Consider the following 23,118-nt stretch of genomic DNA (forward strand, 5'->3'; position numbering starts at 1 on the left):
GATTTAACATACCAAACCAACTTTTACCAGAAATTTTCCATTCAAGAAATATATATATATAGGAAATAAAATAGCAGTTAAATTAGAACACATCTCAGAATGGAAAGATATATCAAGAGCTAGTGACCCTTCCCATGATGCATAGCATTATGCATGTTTGTAAGGATATGTGCTTTGCATTATGGGATACTAAGGCTGGATATGAGAAGGATGTACCCTCTCACCTCTGCTTTTCAATATATATATAAATAAAATTATAACAATCTGGAAACAGTATAACCCATTTGGTATATAAATGACCCCAGAAATGAAGATAGATACACTACTATTTGCAGATGATTAAATAGTATTAGCTACATCAGAAGATGATTTACAAAGATCATTAAAATCATTAAATGATATCTCAAAACGATATAATATTATTATTATTATTATTATTATTATTATTAAACAAGACCTCATGGAGTCAAAGACTCATCTAGGAGGTCCTTTTATCTTACACACACATCTCATCATACCGTGTCTTAAACACATTCAAACTACTTGCAGACACCACGCTCTCAGGCAAGGCATTCCAATCACTCACAACTCTGCACGAAAAAAACCTGCCTCTCACTCCCTTACTCACACCCTCCTTATACAGTTTCCAGGGATGACCTCTGGTTCTCCCCTGATCTCCCACTATTCTCTGTAGAACTTCTCCACCATTGATCCTATAACAACCCCTTACCAACTTGTAGGTCTCTATCATATCTCCCCTCTTCCTTCTCTCCACGAGACTCTGCAAATTACATCTTTTCAATCTTTCCTCATACTCAACATTCCAGAGGTCAGAAACTACCTTAGTCAGTCGCCTTTGGACCCTTTCCAACATCTCTTCATCCTTCTGAAAACCCGGTGACCAAATCTGGGCACAATAGTCCAAGTGTGGCCTAATCAAAGCCTTATACATTGGAACAAGTATCTCCCTACTTCTACATGTCAGTGTCCTCCGCATCATTCCCAGAAGTCTTTGTGTTGTCTTCACAATTTTGGCGATGTGTCCCCTAAATTTTAGATCCTTATCCACTATCACTCCCAGATCTCTTATTTCCTCTACTTCCAACAATATATTCTCACCAAGCATAAATTCTGCATCCCATCTTTGTTTTCCAAATTTTAAAACCTTACATTTTGCAACATTGAACTCACATCCCCATTTGCTTGCCCAATCACACAATTTATTCAAGTCTTCTTGCAAGGCCACAACATCTTCACAACTCTTTATGGTTCGTCCCAACTTTGCATCATCTGTAAACAACTGAATATCTCCATCCAAATCTTCGCCAATATCATTAATATACAAGTTAAATAGTAATGGCCCTAAAACAGATCCCTGAGGCACTCCAATAGTGACTTTCCTTTTCCTGGATATTGCACCCCCATACACAACTTGTTGATACCTATCAGATAGCCAGTCTCCAATCCAATGCACTAATCTAATATCCAACCCCCATCTGCTCTAGTTTGACTGTCAACTTATCATGAGGTACTCTATCAAAAGCCTTTGCGAAATCCAAGTATATTACTGTGTATCCTTCTCCTCTGTCCAAGGAAGCAGTCACTTTATTGTAATAAGTAAGTAGATTACTGTCACAAGCTTCTCCAACAACTTAACCACAACACCTGACACACAGATAGGCCTATAGTTTGATGCTTGAGTTCGATCACCTCCTTTATGAAGTGGCACAATCTTGCCCTCCTTCCACTCCTTAGGAACTTGACCAAGTGCAAGACTCGTATTAAAAAAATATGTCAAGGCAGGTGTCAACTCTCTGGCACACTCCTTCAGAATACGTGGTGATATATTATCAAGTCCCACAGCCTTATTTACATCTAGTTTACTCAACTCCCCAAACACCTCTTGCTCGCTTACAGTCAGTCTCCTCCCCATCATCAACTGCTCTTAATCTCTCCATGAAGTCACATTCACAAGATTGAAAGATCTTTATGAATTGCTCATTAAGTATCTCCACAACACATTCTGCAACAGCTGTCTTTATACCATTTCCTCCAATCAATGTCATCCTTCCATAATCATTCTTTCTTTTGCTGGCTACATATCGAAAGAACTCCCTAGGATTCTTTTTGGCTTTATTAGCTAACTGCTGTTCATACCTCTCTTTAGCTACTCTCACCAACCAAGTCACCCTCCTTGCCTGGTCTTTGTAGACCTCATGAAATTGGTTACTTCCACTTCTCTTATGCTGTCTCCACAATGCCTTTTTTTTCTGTATTGCACGCTTAATCTCTTTATTCATCCATCTCACACCTACCTTATTTAACCTTCTCACCTGTGGTATACATTTAGACATTGCATCTACTAAATAGTTTTTGAAAATCCCCCAAGCTGCATTGATCTCTTTTCCAGCTAACTCCTCATTCCATGCTACATCTGCAAGCTGTCTCCTGAGCTCTTCATAATCACCCCCCTTGTAGTTCCACATATACCCTTTTTTCACAGGGGTCCTTGCACTGCTGGCAACCACCCAGGTAATCACCTCATGGTCACTTTCACCAATTGGTGGATGATTTGACACCTCATTTATAATTACATCCTCCGATGAGATGACCAAATCCAAGACCCTTAATCCTCGTGTGCCCTCTGTTACATACTGTCTGAGGTAGTTATCCCTCAAAAACTCAAGAAACTCATTTTCTTTACTTCCAGTCGCTATCTCTTCATTCCAGTCTATATTGCCATAATTAAAATCACCCATAATGATCACCCTTTTCTTATTTGCTTGGCTTATTTGACTATACATTTCACTATCACCACCATCCATATTACCAGGTCTATAACAACATCCCACCAAGTATTTGATTCTATTCACCTCTATCTGACACCATACTGCCTCAAAACCACTGGCCCTATTTCCCTCTTGCATCTCTACCTTGTATGGACATAACTCTTTCTCTATCATCAATAGCACTCCCCCTCCCTTTTTATCCCTTCTATCCTCACGAAACACATCATACCTTTCCATCTCTATTGCTGTCAGGATGTCGTCCTCATCTAACCATGTCTCACTTATTCCAACAATCTCTGGGTACACAGACACAATTAGTGCAACCATTTCATCCGCCTTGTTTCTTATGCTTCTAGCATTGGTATACAAACACAACAACTCATTTCTGGATCTACAGCTAGTTCCACTGATACCATTCACTCGATGTGCTCTCTCCATGCTGGACTGGGGCCATTTCTCTTTCTGCTTCTTCATTTTAGAACCCTTTGCAACAACATCTGTTTCCTCTTGATCCCTGGTCATCCCATTACTTTCCTGCCTACACATGCTCTCACCTCCTCTTGGAGCATCCACCTTTCTCACGCTGTGTATCCCTGTCCACCCTGGGCCTCCCCGTTTCCCTGCTCCTCTTGCACACCCATTCTCTCATTTTCTATACTCATACCACTCACCTCTCCATTCATTTCCACTTCTTCAATCTCTCCTGTCTTACTCTCCTGCTCTTCCACATCACTCCCCTCTCGATCTGATTCATTTTCTCTATTCACTTCTCTACCTTCCAGCAGCAGTCTCTCCAAGTAGCTCACACCATAACCACTCAAATGCAGTCCATCGCTCCCATACAGCTCACTTCGTCCCTCAAACTCATTCCACATATTAACAAACTGTACTCCCATCTCCTCACACATTTCAGCCAGAATACCACAATCATACCTAGGCAACACACTGACCACCCTTCCTGTCACACTATTCTCTTTTATCTTTCCAAGCAGTCTCTTGACATTCATTTTGACATGCTCTTTGTTCTCTCTCAAATCATCTGATAATATCTAAAGAAAAAATAAAAATAATGGCATTTAAAGGAGAAAACCCAATAAGAAGCAAAATAGTGATAGAATAGTAGGTGTCCTCCCGCGATCAGTCTTCGGACTCCTTGGAGGTGTCACGAATAATAATAATAAAACACTAGGACAAGTAAACACTTTAAGATACTTGGGATGTGATCTATCATACGAAGAAGAAAAAGACATAGACACTGAAATATCAAACTTTGTCAAAGTAAATGGCATAATAAATAATATATTTAAGCCATCCCTAGTACAAAAACACACTAGAATCAGACTATATAATGTTTTTTTCAAAACCAACCTTACTATACGGAAGCGAAATATGGACCATAAAAAGGAAAGATGAAAAACGAATTCAAACAGCAGAAATGAAGTTCCTCAGAAAAACAGCTAGATATACCAAGTGGGACCACAAAACAAATGAAGAAATCTTACAATCCCTGAAAATAAAACCAATTAATTACTACATAAGACAGTACAGACAAAAATGGATAGAACATTTAAATCGAATGGACAACAGCAGACTACCAAAAATATTATACAGATACAAAATAAGGGGAAAAAGAAGTATCGGAAGACCAAGAAATAGATGGCATGAGACCAGAACAGGCCACTTGACCTAAATTCCATGTTAAGAAGAAGAAGAAGAAGAGTTATACTATAAATTAAAGATGCCAAGAAACTATATTCTTGGTTTCATCCTTTATTCAAGTGAAGCAAACAAAGTTTGCATGTGAAGTAACTTCACTTCACATGTGACACATTTTGACTACTTGTATATGGAAATATGACTTCTTCATTACTTCAACCTTGGTATCACTTCTGGGTCTGGCTCCCGCTGATGAGCCAACCTTAATTAACGGCGAAACCAGTCTGGGTAGTGACCCTTCCCATGATGCATAGCATTATGCATGTTTGTAAGGATATGTGCTTTGCATTATGGGATACTAAGGCAAGTGATGTGAAGTCATTAGCCTCTATATACAAATTGCCCAGTCATGAAGTTACTTCACATGCAATTGAATAAATTGCAATTTACGCTTGAATAAAGGATTAAACCAAGAATATAATTTCCTGGCATCTTTAATTTATAATATAACCAAGTGAAAAAAAATTTCACCCAAAAAAAGCATGTAGCCATTTAGTATGTGCATATTACAGCATCATTTTATTAACAGAAACTTCATTATTAGAGCTAAAAATAACATAAGATAAGCAAGGCATGACAAGTTTGGCCAGCAGTCTATGCTTTCCCATGTGTAAGAATAAATGGATCAAGAAAAAAAATTCAAAATAAAAGATATATTAGAATTAAATGCAACAAACAAAGAATACTTATCATAAGTAAAAAATCCAAAGTTAAGTAATATCCAAATATATACAGCTGAGCTAACTATAGCAAACACTGCTAAAGGAAATTCATTATGGCATTCTACCTATCAGACTTTGGTTAGCACTTTCCAGTAGTTTGTTATTATGAGAATCCCATTATAGCAGTGCTTGCTATAGTGGGAGGTGACTATAAATGTTGAAAACTGTAGTTAGTGTGCTTTGTTTGTATCAGAATGCTTTTTCAAAAAATGTATTCTGCAGAAGGGACATTTACTCTATGCTAATGATTGTTTGCAGTGCTTTTTTTCTGGTGGTATGCAACAATACGCAGTACTGACACCTTTTTTCTTAAGTTTTTAAAAATTTGTGATTTATTGACAGCAAAATGTATTATAAATATTCCAGTAGATGATACTGTGTTCACAAATTAAATTTTCAGTTTTGATCACTCATAAGTTGGTACCTGCTTTCCTGTTTCATAGGTTGGTGCGCAACTAGAAACAGGAAATTGTGTTCACTTCCAGTTGCTTCCAATATCAGTTTATCAGCTCTATATTCACTCTGCAACAGGCAGGTGTTCACATGAGTTTTGAATTAATCTAAGTTAAATCAGTGCAATCATTGTTCAAAATGAGTAAAATAAGTAAAAAAAGGAAGGCTGAAGAAGCAGAAATTGTTGAATCTACTTGTGATCCTGTAAAACAGAAAACTAGCACCAAAAATACACTTGGTGAAGAGGATCACGAAACCAAGACCGAAGATTCACATGGTCAAAAAGAAGCAGATTCTGATAATGATTGGCCCGAATGTGACACTTTTGCAGAAAAATGACTTCTGCGAAAGAAATGAGTGGCTGTATGTCAGGAATAAAATGTTGGGCTATAAAGTGCGTTGTGATGTCAGAAGTCTTGCCGTCGATAAACACATGGGAACGAAAATTTCAGCGGAGTGGGCAAATGGTAAAATCGGTCATTTTGGAGAATCTCGCAAACAACAATTAATGTCTTTAAGAAAACAAAATTTACAATCATAAGGAGAGTGCAGCTCACAAAGCTTTGCCAAAAAAACAAAACATTAGAGAAAGTTTTCCTAAATACTTTGTCTCATAATAAAGACCTAACAGGAAAAGTATTTCGAACTCCTTACAAAGTTGCGAGAAGAAATCAATCATTTAACAACTTTAAAGATGAAATAAATTTACAGGAACTTAATGGCCTAGACATGGGATATATTCTTCATTCTGAAAATGCTTGCATTAACATTGTGAGCCATATTTGCAAATCAAACGAGAAAAACATTAATAGACAATATAGTGACCTCCAAGAACAAAATATCATTACTTATTGATGAATCAACAACTGTAAATAACACAACAACATTGATTGTTATTGTTCGTGACAATAGGACCTCCTCTCACTCAGTTCAACCCTACCAAATATGTGGACTCATGGCTGCTCTGAGGTTGTCATTCTGCAGTTGATACGAAAAGCAAGACGCAATCTAGAATGACAAGGGTATATCAGAGAATATGTTAAAAGTGTGGAAGTTGCTGTAATAACATCTTCATGGTGAGTACGGCACCTTTTTTTCCCATAAAAAAAGCACTGATTATTTGGATGGATTCTCAGTGGTAAACTCTTAAGAAAACATTGATTCAGCTAGGGAGGCATGTGGTGAACTTGTCTTATTTTTCTATCTGCAAAGATAGAAAAATAAGAATGGCACAGTAGACACATGAAATTAAAAAAGCAGTCTTGGAAAAGAAGAAAGTATACTGAAAGTTACTAGCAAATAAGTTAGCAGTTTTTTCCCTAAAAGAATACAGAAAAAAATGTAAGAGAGCTAAGCTGTATGTAAAAGTTGCTAAACAAAAGTCATCAAAAGACTTCAGCAAAAATGCAGAAGATAAATATCATGAAAGTGACAAAATGTTCTGGAGGCTATTGTAAAAAAACTTAGAAATGGAGGAAAAAGTACTATAATGGGAATCAAAGATGATAAAGTTGAGGGATAAAAGCCATCAAAAATTTGAAATATGGAAAGCAACTAGTTGGAGTAGATGATGTTCAACCAGAAATGCTCAAATATGGAGGAATAAAAGATTTGCAGTGTTAAGATTTGCAGATTCACTGTATAATTGAGAAGACCTGGTCAGAAGGCTGAATTCCAGATGATAATAATTCAGTTGGTGAACAAAGCTGAATGTGAGAATTACAGAGGAATTTCTCTATGAAGTGTTCTAGGTATTTCTATTTATTGTAAATATATTTATGCAAGCCTACTTGAAAAGAGGCTGAGAAAAATTGTGGAAGAGAAGCTGAGAGAAGAACAAGTGAATTCAGGCCAAACAGAGTTGTCAAGATCAGATTTTCACTTTATGACAAATAGTTGAAAATTCGTGGGAATACGACAAGGATTTGTACTTAATTTTTGTAGATCCGGAAAAGGCACACAGAAAGGTGCCCAGAGAAAAACTTTTCAAATACAGTTATATTACACAGAGCAATACATAGTCTATATTTAAGTTTTAAGTCAGAATTGAAGGAAATACAGGAAATCAGGTGTAAGACAAGGATGTATGTTATCCCCAGTCTTATTCATTATCTATATGGATCACGTTCTGAAATAAAGTGGCATTAATAATGTTGTACTCCTAAACACATCCAGTGCGAGTCTCCAGGATTCTCTAACTAAATTGAATACAGCTGTAACAAATTTAGCATGAGAATCAGTATAGCTTCACAAAAATATCTGAGACATAGAAAACTTCGTCAACAATGTGTAAGGAGGCTAATGCAAGAGAAGTTTCCTGGTGTTATTTTCTGGCATTGTGCTAGCCATTGTCTTGAATTGTCTGTTAGTGACACAGTGAACAGTGTGGCAGGAGTGAATCGCTTTAAGTTTTATGGACAAACTTTATGTGACTTATCATGCTTCACCTAAGAATGCTAGGGAACTACAGGAATGTGCAGCAACTCTAGAACTTCAACTTCTTAAAATGGGCAGAATTTTAAGCACTTGCTGGGTTGCATCTAGCTTTCGCACTCTTTCTGCAGTATGGCAAGACTTTGAAACCCTCGTCCATCACTTTCTGGAGAAAATGACAAATTAAATCTGGAAATAGACAACAGGTTTAGCAAAGCTGGTATGATGGAGACCAGTTGAATAAATATATATGAAATAAGAGAGAAATTATTCAAAATACTAAACTGGTGGTATACAAGGAAGTGTTCAAACCAGTTTTAAGTTATGAATTTAAGATTTGGGTTAGAAATAAAGTATTTTATCAAAAGAATAGAGACACAGATTTGAGAGTTCTATGAAAAATTAGGGACCTGGATAGATGGCATTAGTGGCAGAATCATATTAAAAATGAAGACATTAGGAAGGAACTTGACCTTGTTGGCATTCACAATGTGTGAGCAGAGCTAATCTAAGGTAGCATGATCACTTAAACAGAATGGAAGAAGAAAGGTTAGCAAAACAGGATGGCAAGAAAAAGAAGCAGAGGAAAACCAAGGTATAGGCAGATTGATTCAGTTAGAAGTGCCTTAGAGGAGTGAAATATGAGTTATGACAACATTGGAGTGCTGACAAGTAATAGACTAATTTGGAGGAAAATTGTTGGTAGGGATTAATAATAAGGTAATCTTAATCATGCAATGATGTCACATTAGCTTGAGCACCTCTTGAGGGTACATATCAGGAAATTGATGATGATGACAATGCTTATTTCAAGGATAGCTTCAAGTATTGTCCAGTGATAATGATGCTTTTGATTCCAAATTATTTTTAGGTGTTAGTGTTTTACAAGACAAATGATTAATAATTCAGTTGGTGAACAAATCTATTGTCACGCATGCTTTCTGTTATCATGTTATGGGTAAATTATATTTGGAGAAACTCTTCATTGCCCAAGGAGTCTTGGAATGGTAAGCAAATCAGACATTTGTTCAACTTTGTTATAACATGGTTTCATCTTATAGGATTCATTAAGTGAGGTGTAGCTGTATGTGTTATTTCACATGAAAGAATATGATCTTTATTTTAGTATATGGAACATTTGTTTTTGTGAAAAAAATGAAAATATATAATCTGTACATATACATGTGTGTGCAGAATATCTATACACACATATATAAATACATACAGAAAATAATATATGTATGTCAGTAGCACATGCAGGAATTGGATGGATGGGAGATCCTAGTGAGACTTACATTGCTGCATTACTTACTACATATATTTTTTGTATAATGAGATCTGTGAAGTTTCCATAATTATAAGATCACATGTATACCACAGTAAAAATTATTTATTGTACAAATATTTCACCTTGTGTATTGTAGGACATCATTAGTGATGGATTTGAATAAAAGAATGGTAGAGTGTATGCAATACATTAGAATCCCTCTATGTATGCAGTCACGTGTTCATTTGGTTATACAAACACTGTTTTAAGTCTTGGGATGGGGGGGGGGGGGAAGAACTGTTTAGTACAGATGAGAATAACAGTTTCCCAAACTTTAGAGATAAAAAAACAGTCATTACAGTTGAGGTTCATTTGATGAAGTATGGCTTCAGCACTTTCCTTGAATGAACTTTTGTGTTATACGTAGATCTGTGTGCAAAAGTTTGGTATTATCCCAGATTCCATAGCTAATAGTTTAAATTATGTTTTTTGCCAGGCCAGATTTATGAGCTTTGATAAGTCAGTATAATAGTCTTGATGTTTAGAAATATGTTTTTTTTTAACTAATCTTCGTGGTTGTATGTAATGAGACAAGTTGCACTAACATGGAACTTGGTAAACACTAGGTGGCATCATTGGTGAAGGTCCTTTGGAGAAGTTAAGAGATTGTGAATTTGGTTGATGGGCTTTTGTATTTTTCATAATCTTTGTTACCCATTTAAAAACACACCCTTAATATAAGGTATAGAAGCGCTGTAGGCTTCTTCTCTTGGATACTGCCTTATGGGGGGGGGGGGCTATTAATTATTTTTTTGTGTTATTCTTTGGCTGTAATAATTTAGTAAAAAGATAGTTTCCACTTCTTGTTGGAGTAATCCTTTGCAGAAACAAATTTTGTATCCTCTAAACACTAAGGATTTTACAGTACTGCACTTTAAGATGGGTAGTGAACAGATGCATTATGAATATAGTGATATTCTAGGAAGCCTTGCATGGTAAATTCTGAGGTTTTTAATAGTTTCTTAATCAGTGGATTCACACTTTATTCAATATCTTCTTCTTCTTCCTTTCCAGGCTTATAGGCCAAGTGGCCTGTTCCAGACTCAATTCCATCTTTTTAAGGGTGGTCTTATCTTGTTGAGTTTATTATGTTGACTTCTGGTAGAATCCCTACTAATTAGAGTATGTATTCTTTTCCCAAAAGAGTAATTTCATTCCAGAACTACAGTGATATTTCTTTTGTCAGCTTTTGTTATAACTATGTTATTACTGCATTTTAAGGACATCAGAGCTTTCATTTCATTTCAAAGTGAAATATTCATTTCAGTGGCTGCGCATCATAAATAACTTTGTGATTTCAAAATGAAGTCTAAAGATGATTGATGTTCTTTACAATGTTATATATAAAGTCTAGATAGGGAATTCATTTGAGAGAATGTAAACTTGTGATTAGTTCATCTTCTATAATGGGGAGTGACCGATCAATCAGCATTTCATGGGTTAGTGGTATTTTTTGTGATCATTTCAGTAAGATTGAATATTTCCAATAAACGTTTATAACACTTTTTTTCAAAAGCTCTAGTGCCTGCATTTTTTGAGATATTGATAATGATATTTAGTAAGTTAGAATTTAATGGACTTGATAGATTAGCTATAAGCTCTGATGCTTTTATATTTTAAGGCTAATTCTTTTTTTTTTTCCTTTTGAAACTCATAAATTAGTTCATAAAATAGCTGGCTTTAAGATAAATTTTATGAGCACCTGATAATTAAAGGTCTCAGCAAAGGTTGGTATTAGTTTAGTGCATCTGCATTTCCTTAAAACTGAGATTCTAGCATATAGCTTACCCTATTTCAGTTTTAGCTTTCCTAGTAATAAATTGCTCTTCTGTGCTGTGGAGTTTCCATAATTGTGAGATGGCATATACTGCAGTAAAAATTATTTAAATAAATTATTTATTTTTACGAAAAAACCTTTATTGGAAATTAAAGTAGAAGTAGACATCTTTCACTACTTTTCTACATAATTTCTGCCATTGTTCAGGCACTTATCATGATGGGGCACCAAGAGTTGTATACCTTTATCGTAGAAGGTTGCTGCCTGTGACGCAAACAACATATTGACTGCTTCTTTGACCTTGTCGTTGTCTTCAGACCGCCGGCCATCAAGGAAAGATTTCAGATATTTGAACGCTTGGCGCACGAGATCAGGATGATATGGGGGATGATGGAATTGTTCCCAGCCGAAGGTGGCGAGAAGTTGTGTTACGCCGGAATAATGAATCAAAACAACACCCCTAGTAAGCATGCCACGTCATTTATTCTGGATTGCACGATGCAGTTTCTTAAGGGTTTGGCAGTACATCCTTGCGTTGATTATGGAGCCTTGACCTAAGAAGTGTACCAGCAAAATTCCTTGTCTGTCCTAAAACACAGTGTACGTGATTTTCTGAGTGGAAATCGTTATCTTCAATTTCGTCTTAACTGGTCTCGTCCCCAGTGACAAGTCTGCTCAGGAATGCATCGTCATCCTCATGGTAGCATGTCAAGAATTCCAACGCACTGCCCAGCTGATTCACTTTGTGTTGTTCTGTTAGCAACTTCAATATCTAGCATGCACACAATTTCCGATAATTTGATTTTCTTTATAAACACACACCAAGAAGCGTACGCACTGCGAGAATGTCTGAAAATGGCACCAACACCTTGCTAAATAATCAACAAACTCAGCATGCATGTGCACCATTGCAATCGCAGCAGTGAAAATATTTAAAAACGGAACTTACTTTCTGGACGTCCCTCATACTTAATTAAAATCGACTGCATGTATAGAAGGATTCTAATGTAATACATGGCTCTGTAGTGTTTCTTTGTTTAAGTCTACCACTATTGCTCTTCACTTAAACTGATGATGTCTGACAATATGTAAGACAAAATATTTGTTCAATAAATAATTTTTACTGTGCTCTAAGCGTGATCCTACTTAATGACTACATATAGTAGTAAGCAATAGAGGTGCCATGGTGATACTGAGTAATAAACATGTTTTGCAGTTATTATTCTCTCTCTCATATAGGAATTAAACTTTTCTTTAAAGTAACTGTTCTTTCTTGAAAAAATGTTTTAGTAATAAACCAACTTCAAATAATTTTCTTTAATAAGTAGTTTCCTAGGGGTTGACTGTATAATTTTTTTTTCTTTCTGTATAGCTACAGGTCTTTTGTGAACAGTCGTGGTATTGACTTTTTAAATCCACAAGCAACAGGAAACAAACGTGTAACACTAGCTTGAAAGAAAAACACAGAAAGAGACAGGCAGATGCCTAAGAAAATATTTTTTTCTCCAAACTAATTTCTCATTTTTGTAATTTCTGTATTTTCTCATGTAAATTGCAGTTACTCCAGACTTGCTGGAAATATTTTGTTTATATTTGTAAATAATGTGTGTATATTTTTGAAGACTTTGAACTTTTATAGAAAGTTGGATTTAAAACTTTATAAAATTCTAATTTTTAATATTTGCCCAGAAAATTCTTATTGTATCTGATTCATACTAACCCATATCCACCCTTATATGCTGTTAATCTCAAGTCAGATAAAGAGAAGTAGAAGGCCATATTGGATATTTTTCAAGGAATCAATTGACATCATCTGTTGCACTTAGCCAGCCTGGTGCCAAGTGAATAGTATCTGCGCTCGCTAATAATTAAGATCACCACCATGTATCGGAAGGCCAAAAGCAGCTTGAAAAAGTTGCATGTTTGGTCTCTAGAGTGGGGATTTCCTAATTATCTAACCCTTAGCCACTCCACAGCCTTTTGTAAATAGTATTCACTTAAAAAATTGATAAAAAATATATTATCCAATCCACTCAGAAATGCCAAACGATTTAATGTTAGATTTATTGTAAGTAAATCACAGGGATAGCATTATTTGATTCAGTGGAGGTGAAGTCTCATTGAATTAGGTGCTATATCATTTGGAATTATTTAATGAACATATCATAATGGTGTGAATGATGCTGTGCAACATGTAGAAGGGAGGCAAGAATTAGCAGAATTAAAGGTGAAAGAATCGGAGGTGTATCAAGTGTTGCTAGGGTTAGATGTTAATAAAGCTGTGGGAATAGATGACATATCACCACGTATTTTTAAAGAATGTGCAAAAGAGTTAGCCATGCCCCTGTCCTGGTTATTTAATGAGAGTCTTGCAGTGGGCAAGGTTCTTAAGGTGTGGAAAGAAGGCAAAATAATATCTCCACAAGCATGGTTAGAAAACAGAAGTTTCCAGTTATAGACCGGTCCGTATATCTGAAGTTTTTATCAAAATGTTAGAAAAATTGTTTAGAAATAGAATGCAGGATTAGGTTGATGAACATAAGATTCTCTATTGATGGTCAGCATGGGTTTGTGAAGGGCAGGTCATGTTTTATGATAAGGTAATGAACGTGTTAGATAAGGGAGAATCATATATAGTGATATTCTTGGACTTTGCAAAAGCATTTGATAGATTATCACATGATAAGTTGGTGTACAAGCCACAGAGGATGAAAGTAAGTAGTGTAAATAACTTCAAAGCTCATTATGATAGACATGTTGCTGGTTGAATGGGCCACCCATGATGACTCTGTTGACTCTATGGAGGTTACCCAATAACAATAGTAATCATTGGCCAGCGTATGACTACCATGCTAACCAGAGTGTCTTTAAAAAGGACTAGGTTAATATTCCAAGAAAATAGGTAATTCTTAGATATTTTCTTGGAATATTAGTTTTTATTTTTTATTACAAGAGAGAAAATAATGTGTACAGGATAGATTTTTCTTTGGTTTAAAGAAGGTGAACTTATCTGTTCCACATAGATAAAAGACAGGATTGTGTTAAGCGACTAATCCTAGAAACTTTTGTTTTTTAAAGTTAAATTTGGCTTTAGCTTGGAACTGTAATGAAGTGTAAAATATAGCCTCCCATTAATTACCTTTAAATCTTGCCTTTCTGTGGTACGAAATTTTGTCACAAAAGAGGACTATGGAGGCTAAAATTTCTTGTGTCAGTTTATACTTGGAAGAAGGTGAGTCCAGAAGGAATTTTACCTTGCTTTTTGTAGCTTAAAAGGAACAATCAGATGGAATCTTTGGAAAGTGAAATGAAATAGTCAAACAAAAAAAAAAATGAATATTGCAAGCTTAAAATATAAGCGGAATAACTTGTAACGAAGTAGAATTAAATATGATATTACAATACAGGAGGATTTAAAAGTAGAGTGATTACAGAAATAATAAAACTTAAAAATTAATTACTATACATCGTGCATTACATCCACAAAGTGATGTTGACCTGCTGTATCTACTAAGATACAGGTGAATGAGTCTGCATGTGACACAAACTGTCACATGCAGACCCATCCACCTGCATTAGTTTGTAATACCTGTTCTTGAGCAGATTGCTCCAAGCCATTTCACAAGATGACTTTCTAAAAGCAATAAGAAATAAATTCAATTACAAAAATAAATAAATGTTTGCACTGGAAAAATAAACTCTTGCATGACCAATTTTTGTGAGACACCAGAAAAAAAAAAAATTTACATGAGCAAGATGTTGATGGCTTCAATATATTAGAAAAGAAACAGAATTCATTCCAGCAGCTCCAGAACAGGCATTACAAACTAATGCAGTCAAAGCAAAAATTGAGGACATCAGTAAATGCAGATTATGCAATCAGAAAGATGAAACTGTAGAACATTTGATCAGTGCCTGCAGCAAGATAAACTAAACTGATTACAAATACCACCATGAGGAAATGGCAAAAATAATTCATTGGCACATATGCAAAAAATATGGTTTTCTTACTTGTGATTACTGGTGGCAGCATAAAATAGAGACTGCATTGGAAAACAAACCAGCAAAAATTCTCTGGGACTTTAGAATACAAACTGATTGGCCTTTGGAATACAGTAGGTCTGACATCAAAATTATTCAACATCAACAAGTTTGGATTATTGATTTCACATCATCCAGTGATAACAACATTAACAACAAAGAACTGGAAAAAATTACAAAATATCAAGATCTGGCCATCAAAGTAGGCCATCTGTGGCTTAAACACACCAAAGTTCATGTCAGTTGTTATCAATGCACTTGGTGCAATTTCAAAGACGCTATCTGACTATTTACAAGAATTAAACATCAAAGAATTAACCACATGTGATTTACAAAAGTGGCGTTACTTTGAAGAGTCTGTATTTTCTGATTAGTAAAATATGAATTCTTGGATAGAATCTGAATTGTGCTGTATCACCAGTCAGATTGTTGTTTAAATGACATCATGTTCAGCATGTGCTTCAGTTGTGTGAATACAGCAGCAATAATAATAAAAAAACATGAAAACAGAACTTTATAATAAATAGTGCAGTCATATGCTCCAGAGGGAAGAGAAGAGTTATATTGAATTGTATGAATTATAAAACGTGTGTGTGTGTGCTGGGGTAGACTACAATAATGACTGAAAAAACGAACAGAAGAAAAAGTGAACCCATGCTTAAATGTGCCAAAATTTATCTAGAGATATTTATCTAATAATTACCTTTTAAAAAATTCTGTACCAGGAACATAATGTGCCTGCAACATATTTTAAAGTTCTTAGAGTTGTTTTTTGTTTCACAGTAGGTGTTAAAAATGTCTTCATCATAAGTTCTCCTTGCTTTGTCACACAAAACACTTTTAAATATTATGCTAATCATGACAGAAATTTCTGGTACAGCCAGGAAAGTGTTTTTAGTGTAATGAATTCTTGGGTTAGCCAGAAGAATATTATTATGACATGACACCTCTATAAAAGTACCAGGACTCATGATGGGAGGCCATCCTACCCTATTCAAGATCACACAATCCACATTATCACCCTATACGGTATTTTCTAGTTTACCTGTTTGTGAGAAAAAAAAATCCTGTTACCTACATATGAAACTAACCTTCAATTGAAATGTCCATATAGAGATTCCTCACATCATGATGAGAACTGAAATTTCTGAAAGAAATGGAACAGTACTTCTGCCTTCCACGAAGTGAGTTTGAATCCCACAATATTTGTTGTGGTATATTTACCGCAATAACATGGATATTTGTTGTGAAGGTTTCCACTCAAAGGGCATGTATCCCATCATTCCATAAACTGTTCAGGAAAGATAGGAATTATACGTATATTATTTTATATGAAAAAAAAAACTTTTAGTGTTAGCTGTACAGAGGCTATATAAGATAATTTAAGATTTTACCACTTTATGGCCACAATTAATGAAGCATAAAGTATGAAATTTGTCAATCTGAGACTGAGTGAATAGTGCTTCTACTCTCCAACTAGTAGGCAGTGGTTCAAATCCTACTGCAAGCACAGATGTTTGTGAAGGCCTTTAAGTGGTAGATGAATTTTTGCCCAGTGCGAGACCTCCACTCTGCTTATTAGAAGCTTGAAAAAGTTCCAGTTTGGTTTCTAGAGCTGGATTTCTGGAGTATATAACCTTCTGTCCACTCATGGAGTAGACAGTACTTTTGCCTTCCAACCAGTACGCAGTGAGTTTGAATCCTAAGAATGGATATTTGTTGTGAAGGTCTTTAGGCAGGAGGTGAATTTTTGTGCAGTGGGAGACCACCACTCTGCTTATTGGAAGTTTGAAAAAAATTCTGTTTTGCTTTCTATAGCTGGATTATATGATCTTCAGCTTACTCACAGCACTTGTATAAATAGGTTTTAACCTTTCATGGGGATGGGCTTCACATCAAAAAAAAAGTGAGAGAGATGAATTATTATTATATTTTTTTTTTAATGTAAATCTAGCCCATGAAAGGCTGTGAGCCTATGTAGGCTAAGGATTATATAATTCCATGATCACTACTCTAGAGAAAAAAAAACAGTACTCTGTTAACTACTTTAGGTCTCTAATAAGCAGGGTAGATGATTTATGATGTCTGGTGTGAGATCACACCAGCTATCATAAATCATCTACTACTATTCCCATGTTACTGGGCTTCAAATCCAAAGGAGATGGAGGTATGCTATCTGCTAGGCTAACCAGGCTGGCATATAAATGCATAACAAAGTTGCAAAAAATGTTTAAAATAAAAACAGTGCCAACTGCCAGTCTGAAAAATAGGATGAGAAAAGGTGCCATGTTGGGTCTTGAAGGAGGAGAACCAGATCACCTAATCCTTAACTCATCTGAAGTACTGGCTGCATAATAGGTTTATAACCTTTTGTGGGTTGGATTTACATTAAATAAAAGAAGCAACAAATGAAAATCTAGGAAAAACAGATTTTCATATATGATGAAATTAAAGAAATAAAGAGGAACACATCACAAAATGTTTTAGTAGTAGAAGATGAAACAGAATACAGAAGAGTGAGTGAAGTAAGAAAAAGACAATTATAAAACAAATATATTAACGAGGATCCATGGATATAAGGAAACAAAGATCCAGTTTTGGATAACCAAGATGATATCTGGCCTATGGCCAATTTAGAGCGTGATTTCTAAAATAACACCCAATACATAAAAAAATTTCAAATATCTAATTAAACATATTAGCAAAATAGTAATTAATACTGAAGCTAAAACAGAATTTCTAAATTTTCAGAATTAATGAACATACGGGTGAATATAGCTTAAACTCAAAATTATCTAAATATGCAGAAATAAAGATTTAGAGACTGTCACTCCTATTCGTTACCTTTACTTTCCTGTTTAAATCCATTATGAACCAAAAAAAAAAAATCAAAAAGGAATTTCATAGTCTTCCAAAAAATTAATCTGCTGTCTAAATTTGTATAAAGAAATCAAAAATATTCCCAATGGATTGTCCAAAAGGTACAGGAGAGATCAAAATGTCACATTGGAATCAAGATTTTATTGACATATTTGGTTGAACAATTATTTAATGCCTCCTTTAGAACTTTTGTTTGCAGAATATAACTCCATTAATCTGATTATTCTCCACGCTAGTTAGTATATCTAATATCAATCAACTCAAATCTGTTCAAGGTCATCTCCTATATTGACAAAAAAAATTTAATGAAAAGAATATAAAAATATTACAATAGACCTTCAGGAGGTCACAGGTAAAGTCCTTTGCGGATATCCATATTAAATACTTTTACATTCACTGAAGACAATACCCGCCGGCAGACTATCACTGATCATGTGACAAGAATCTTGATCTCACATGCTCCCTAGTCACACCCCAGTTAAACTTCCAGGGATGACCCCAATGTTTTCCTCCCATGCACTGCAAAATTTCCTTTATCTATATAGTTTGGATGGAGGAGGAGGATTTTCTTACCAGACTTTTTTTTTTATTATTATATATATCTCCCCTTACTATTTCTCAAACTTTGCAGAGAGCATTTTTTTAACCTGTCTTCATATGCAAAACTCCATAGACCAGATGTCATCTTGGTTATCTAATATTGGATCTTTGTTTCTTCATATCTATGGATCCTTGGTGACATTTATCTGAGCAGAGTAGTCCAGATGTGATCTTGTCAAAGCCTTGTGAAGATAAAAAAATAACTTCCTTATTATTACACATATGCATTCTCGTCAACATTGTAGTTATCCATGTGATTATTTAATTACCATAGCAATGTGGCCTCTAAACTAACTCATTGTCCACTATTGTTCCTAGATCTTTTCTTCAACTAATTACAGCAAATTGCCATTAATATAAGCCAGCAGTGTCCTCATGCATTTTGGACCAACCTTTACACTTATTAACATCTGCTCATAGAACAGTTTGTTTTCAATGCAGCCCACAAGGATTTGGTATCAGTTATGTTCTTTATCACCCAACCCAATTTTGCCTCATCAGCATGAAACTGGATATTCCTCTCCAAACTATTATCCTCAATGCCATTAACATAGAAGTTAATGACACTGGGGATACTGATCATTTCTGTTTAATGACATTAAACAGAAATGGTCCAAGCACAGATCTGTGGTACCCTACTAGTCACTTTCCTTTTTTTTTTTTTAGATTCAACACTCCCACTTGACTGATATCTGTCAGCCAGCCATTCGATCATCACAAGTCTATTTTGTATACCTGTCCCTTTGAGTTTGTATATCTTTCCATGTGGAATATGTCAAATATGGTAACCCCCCCCCCATTTCACACACAGCATTCCTACAACACGTTCTCACTCTAACATGGTTCGAGAATTGAGGAAATCCCTGTACAACATGGGATTGTAATGAGAGCTTTTAAGAGCAAGAACCATCTCATTCGGTATTTTTCATTCTAGCGTGTATGTCGTGTCAGATTTGCGTACAGAATTTTAGAATTTATATTTTTCTTTTTTTCCTAGTTCCAAAGAACTAGAAAAAACTAATGGGTCTGTCTGGAATGTATACCTTACCAAAGTGATTACCATATTCATGCCAAACTGTCTTATGTGCGATGTGGCCTGGCTATCAGTGTGCTAATGACTCAGCTATTTCTAGCATTTGTCACTTTCCTACCATCTGTATTTGCTAGGATTATCCTTCGTTAACTGAAAAATTCTCTCAGATTTCCTTTGGTCTGTTCAGCATACTACTTTCTTGTCTTTCACCTTCCTCACCATGCCCATTCTCCTGGATTGTTCTTTAATGCTCCTGAGCTTGGTCATCACATTTCTCTCAATATTGATTCGATAACATTTTATTTTTATGCAGCTAAAATGTTCAAGGTTTCCAAACGTATTTTGTCAGCTATGGTGACAAAAACATCAAAATAAGTTTGGAAACCTTGAGCATTTTAAATTTAAATAATATGAAAATAACTAGCAACCTGACCAGAGCTGAATTGGCAACTATGAAATCACTAAAATCAAATCCGAACATTGTAATCACTAGAGCTGATAAAGGCAGCGCCAAACTTGTTTTAAATTGGACATATTTAGAAAAGATGAATAAATTAGTCTCAGACAGCAGCACCTATCAACTTAACTATAACCCAACCAACCAGATAAAAAGAAAACAAACTGATTTAAGTTACTTAAATCAGTCACTTCTTGGCCCGAAGATACAGTTAAAAAATTACTTCTGCACTACGCTTGTTCCCCGAGAATTTACAGTTTACCAAAGATTCACAAACAGAACATGCTGCTCTGGCCGACAGTTGAAGGTACAGCAGCCCCCAGTTATCATATAGTCAGAAACTAGTGTCAACATTCAAGGAATTGGTCATTCCCCCTCCTATATTAAAAACACACAACGCTTTAAAAATCAAAGACATCACACTGAATCAATGACAATTATTCTGTTACAGGACAAATTCCCTCCTGATATCACAACACTCTTTGCACATGTATTACGTTCTGGCTATTTTGTGTGGCAAAACAGTTTCTACCTACAAAAAGAAGGCACAGCCATGGGCTCACCATTATCCGCCCCAATCACTAACTTTTTTATGGAAGCTTTTGAGCAATGTGCTCTAGATTTCTCTCCTTTAAAACCCAAAGTCTGGCTTAGATACGTTGATGATGTTTTTGCTATCTGGTCCCATGGCCACCAGACATTAGACACTTTCCTCAGCCACTTAAACAACACAAATGCATATAATTCACAAATGAGATTGAAAGGAAGAACACTTTCCTTTTTATAGATACACTTGTCACATGTCTTCCTTCTGGCCTTTCCTTCACTGTTTACCAGAAACCTACATATACTGGCCAATATATATAATCTCTTACCACCCAACACAAAAACTGGGTGTCATTAACACACTTAAAGATGAATTAAAAGTTATTAGCAATACCTTCCTAAAAATGGCTACAGCCAAAATACTATCAACAAAATTCTTCACAAGACCTCACCAAAAAACGAAAATAAACTAGACTACAATAAAACTGTAACCATTCCATACATTAAAGGGATATCAGATAAAATAAACAGAATACTAAGAAATACTACCTTAAAGCCACCTTTAAACCTCCTGCAAAATGAAAGAACTTACTGAACTCATACAAGGATCCACTTCCTCTGCTGGCCCACCCTGGAGTTTACCGTATTCGTTGCACCTGTTAATTGCCCTATATAGAGGAAACAGGATGCACAATTCCTATCAGAAAAAAGGAACATAAACGGCACATTAAATTTAATAACTACGGTAAAGCTGGCCTTTTTGATCATGCCCTGAATACTCTACATTGAATTGACTGGAAAGTCACCTGTTGTTTACATCACACCAAAAATGTGATATAAACATAAATTTAAGGAGGTTGAATTCTTATCAACCACCCTAATCTTAATAATTATGGTCTAAAAATCCCTTTCTACCTAAGAGACAATTATAAATGCAATTATAGGTAATCCAAGATCTTAACTCTATAACAACTCTCATGGTAAATTAGGACATCGCTTTTGCTGGTATAAAACTATCTATATGAAAGTGTTCTCTGATGTTGTCTTAAATAGAATATAGCTTTGATGTTACTTTATTTAATTTTTTTTTTTCAGTAGAGATCAGTCCAGTAGAATAATAATTGTCTCTTTGGCATACTGTGTGAAAAGTGATATAGCTTGTCTCTGTATATGTGTGTACTCCAGATGATAATCTTAATATGAAGGTCAAAACGTTGGGATGTTAAAATAATTGTTTCTAACACAGTTGTAGCCTCTGTAATTTGTCTGAAATGAATGCTGATCACCGTGTAACACTAAAGGGAAGGATTCAGTATCGTCCATTTTACTGTTAATCTTTGACTATGAAGATTGCAAGACTGTGTGCTTCCTTTTATACCTGTATGAGCCATGGTTGTATCCACTATATCCAGATATTTTTGATCAGATAGTGTATAAATATATTATGATATTTATATATCATATATTGGGATGCGTTATTCCTCATTTAAATAATGCATCCCAATAAGGTACAAGGGTGGTCTGAAAAGTTCTTGGCTTTGACCATAGATGGCAACACTGTGGGCAAGATTTTTTTTTTTTTCTAAGTTGTACATCTGTCATAAACCATCCATGTGAAACTGCAAGTCATTCTCTTAAGTATTGTTTTATACAGCTGTCTGAAGCAAAAGTGTCTGTATCCCTTGAAATGGATAAAATTGAGTATCTGTGGTTATAAAATTCTTTGTAAAAGAAGGTTTAATGCCAAAAGAAATTCATTCGAAGTTCATAAAAGTTTATGGGCACTCTTCTCCTTCGACAATTAAGAAATGGTCTGCTGAGTTTAAACGTGGCAGCCAGCCTTGATGATCCACTTGAAGGACGTCCAAAAAGTGTAACACCACCAGAAATCATTGATCAAGTGCATGATATGGTATTGGATGACCAGCGAGTCAAAATGTGTTAAATTGCTGAGATTATAGGCATTTCAAAAGAACGTATAGGATATATTTTGCATGAAGAATTGCAAATGAAAAAGCTTTGTGCAAGATGAGTGCTGCACTCACAGCAGATCAAAAACGCAGTTGCATGAAAATATCTGAACAGTGCTTGCAGTGTTTTAACAAGAATAAAACTGATTTTTATTCAATTTATTACTATGGATGAGACTTGGATTCACCATTACACACCAGAATCAAAACAGTGGACAGAAGCCGGTTTTTCAGGCACCAAAGAAGACAAAGTCAGTTCCATCAGCAGGAAAGGTCATGGCATTGGTGTTTTGGGATGCTAAAGGCATTTTGTTTATTAATTATCTTGAAAAGGATAAAAACAATGACCTGGGAATATTATTTGATCTTTTAAC

At 35.3% G+C, this 23,118-nt stretch overlaps 1 protein-coding gene across 3 annotated transcripts in view; it reads left to right on the forward strand.

Moving 5' to 3' along the window:
* Positions 1–12,896, forward strand: part of LOC150099961 (peroxisomal ATPase PEX1-like) — a 324,099-nt gene extending 311,203 nt beyond the window's left edge. For 2 of the 3 annotated variants that reach the window (XM_090402786.1, XM_090402789.1), the window contains one exon: positions 12,590–12,896. In XM_090402786.1, coding sequence (XP_090258912.1) covers positions 12,590–12,671 — 82 coding nt within the window. In that variant the 3' untranslated portion in view covers positions 12,672–12,896. The remainder of the gene's footprint in view (positions 1–12,589) is intronic. The other variant, XM_090402787.1, reaches the window with a different exon arrangement.
* Positions 12,897–23,118: the final 10,222 nt, after the last annotated feature.

Source organism: Typopeltis vanoorti, chromosome 13 (genome assembly GCF_054136105.1).
Source record: "Typopeltis vanoorti isolate ZY-2024b chromosome 13, IOZ_Tvanoo_1.0, whole genome shotgun sequence".
NCBI classification, from domain to species: Eukaryota; Metazoa; Arthropoda; class Arachnida; order Uropygi; family Thelyphonidae; genus Typopeltis; species Typopeltis vanoorti.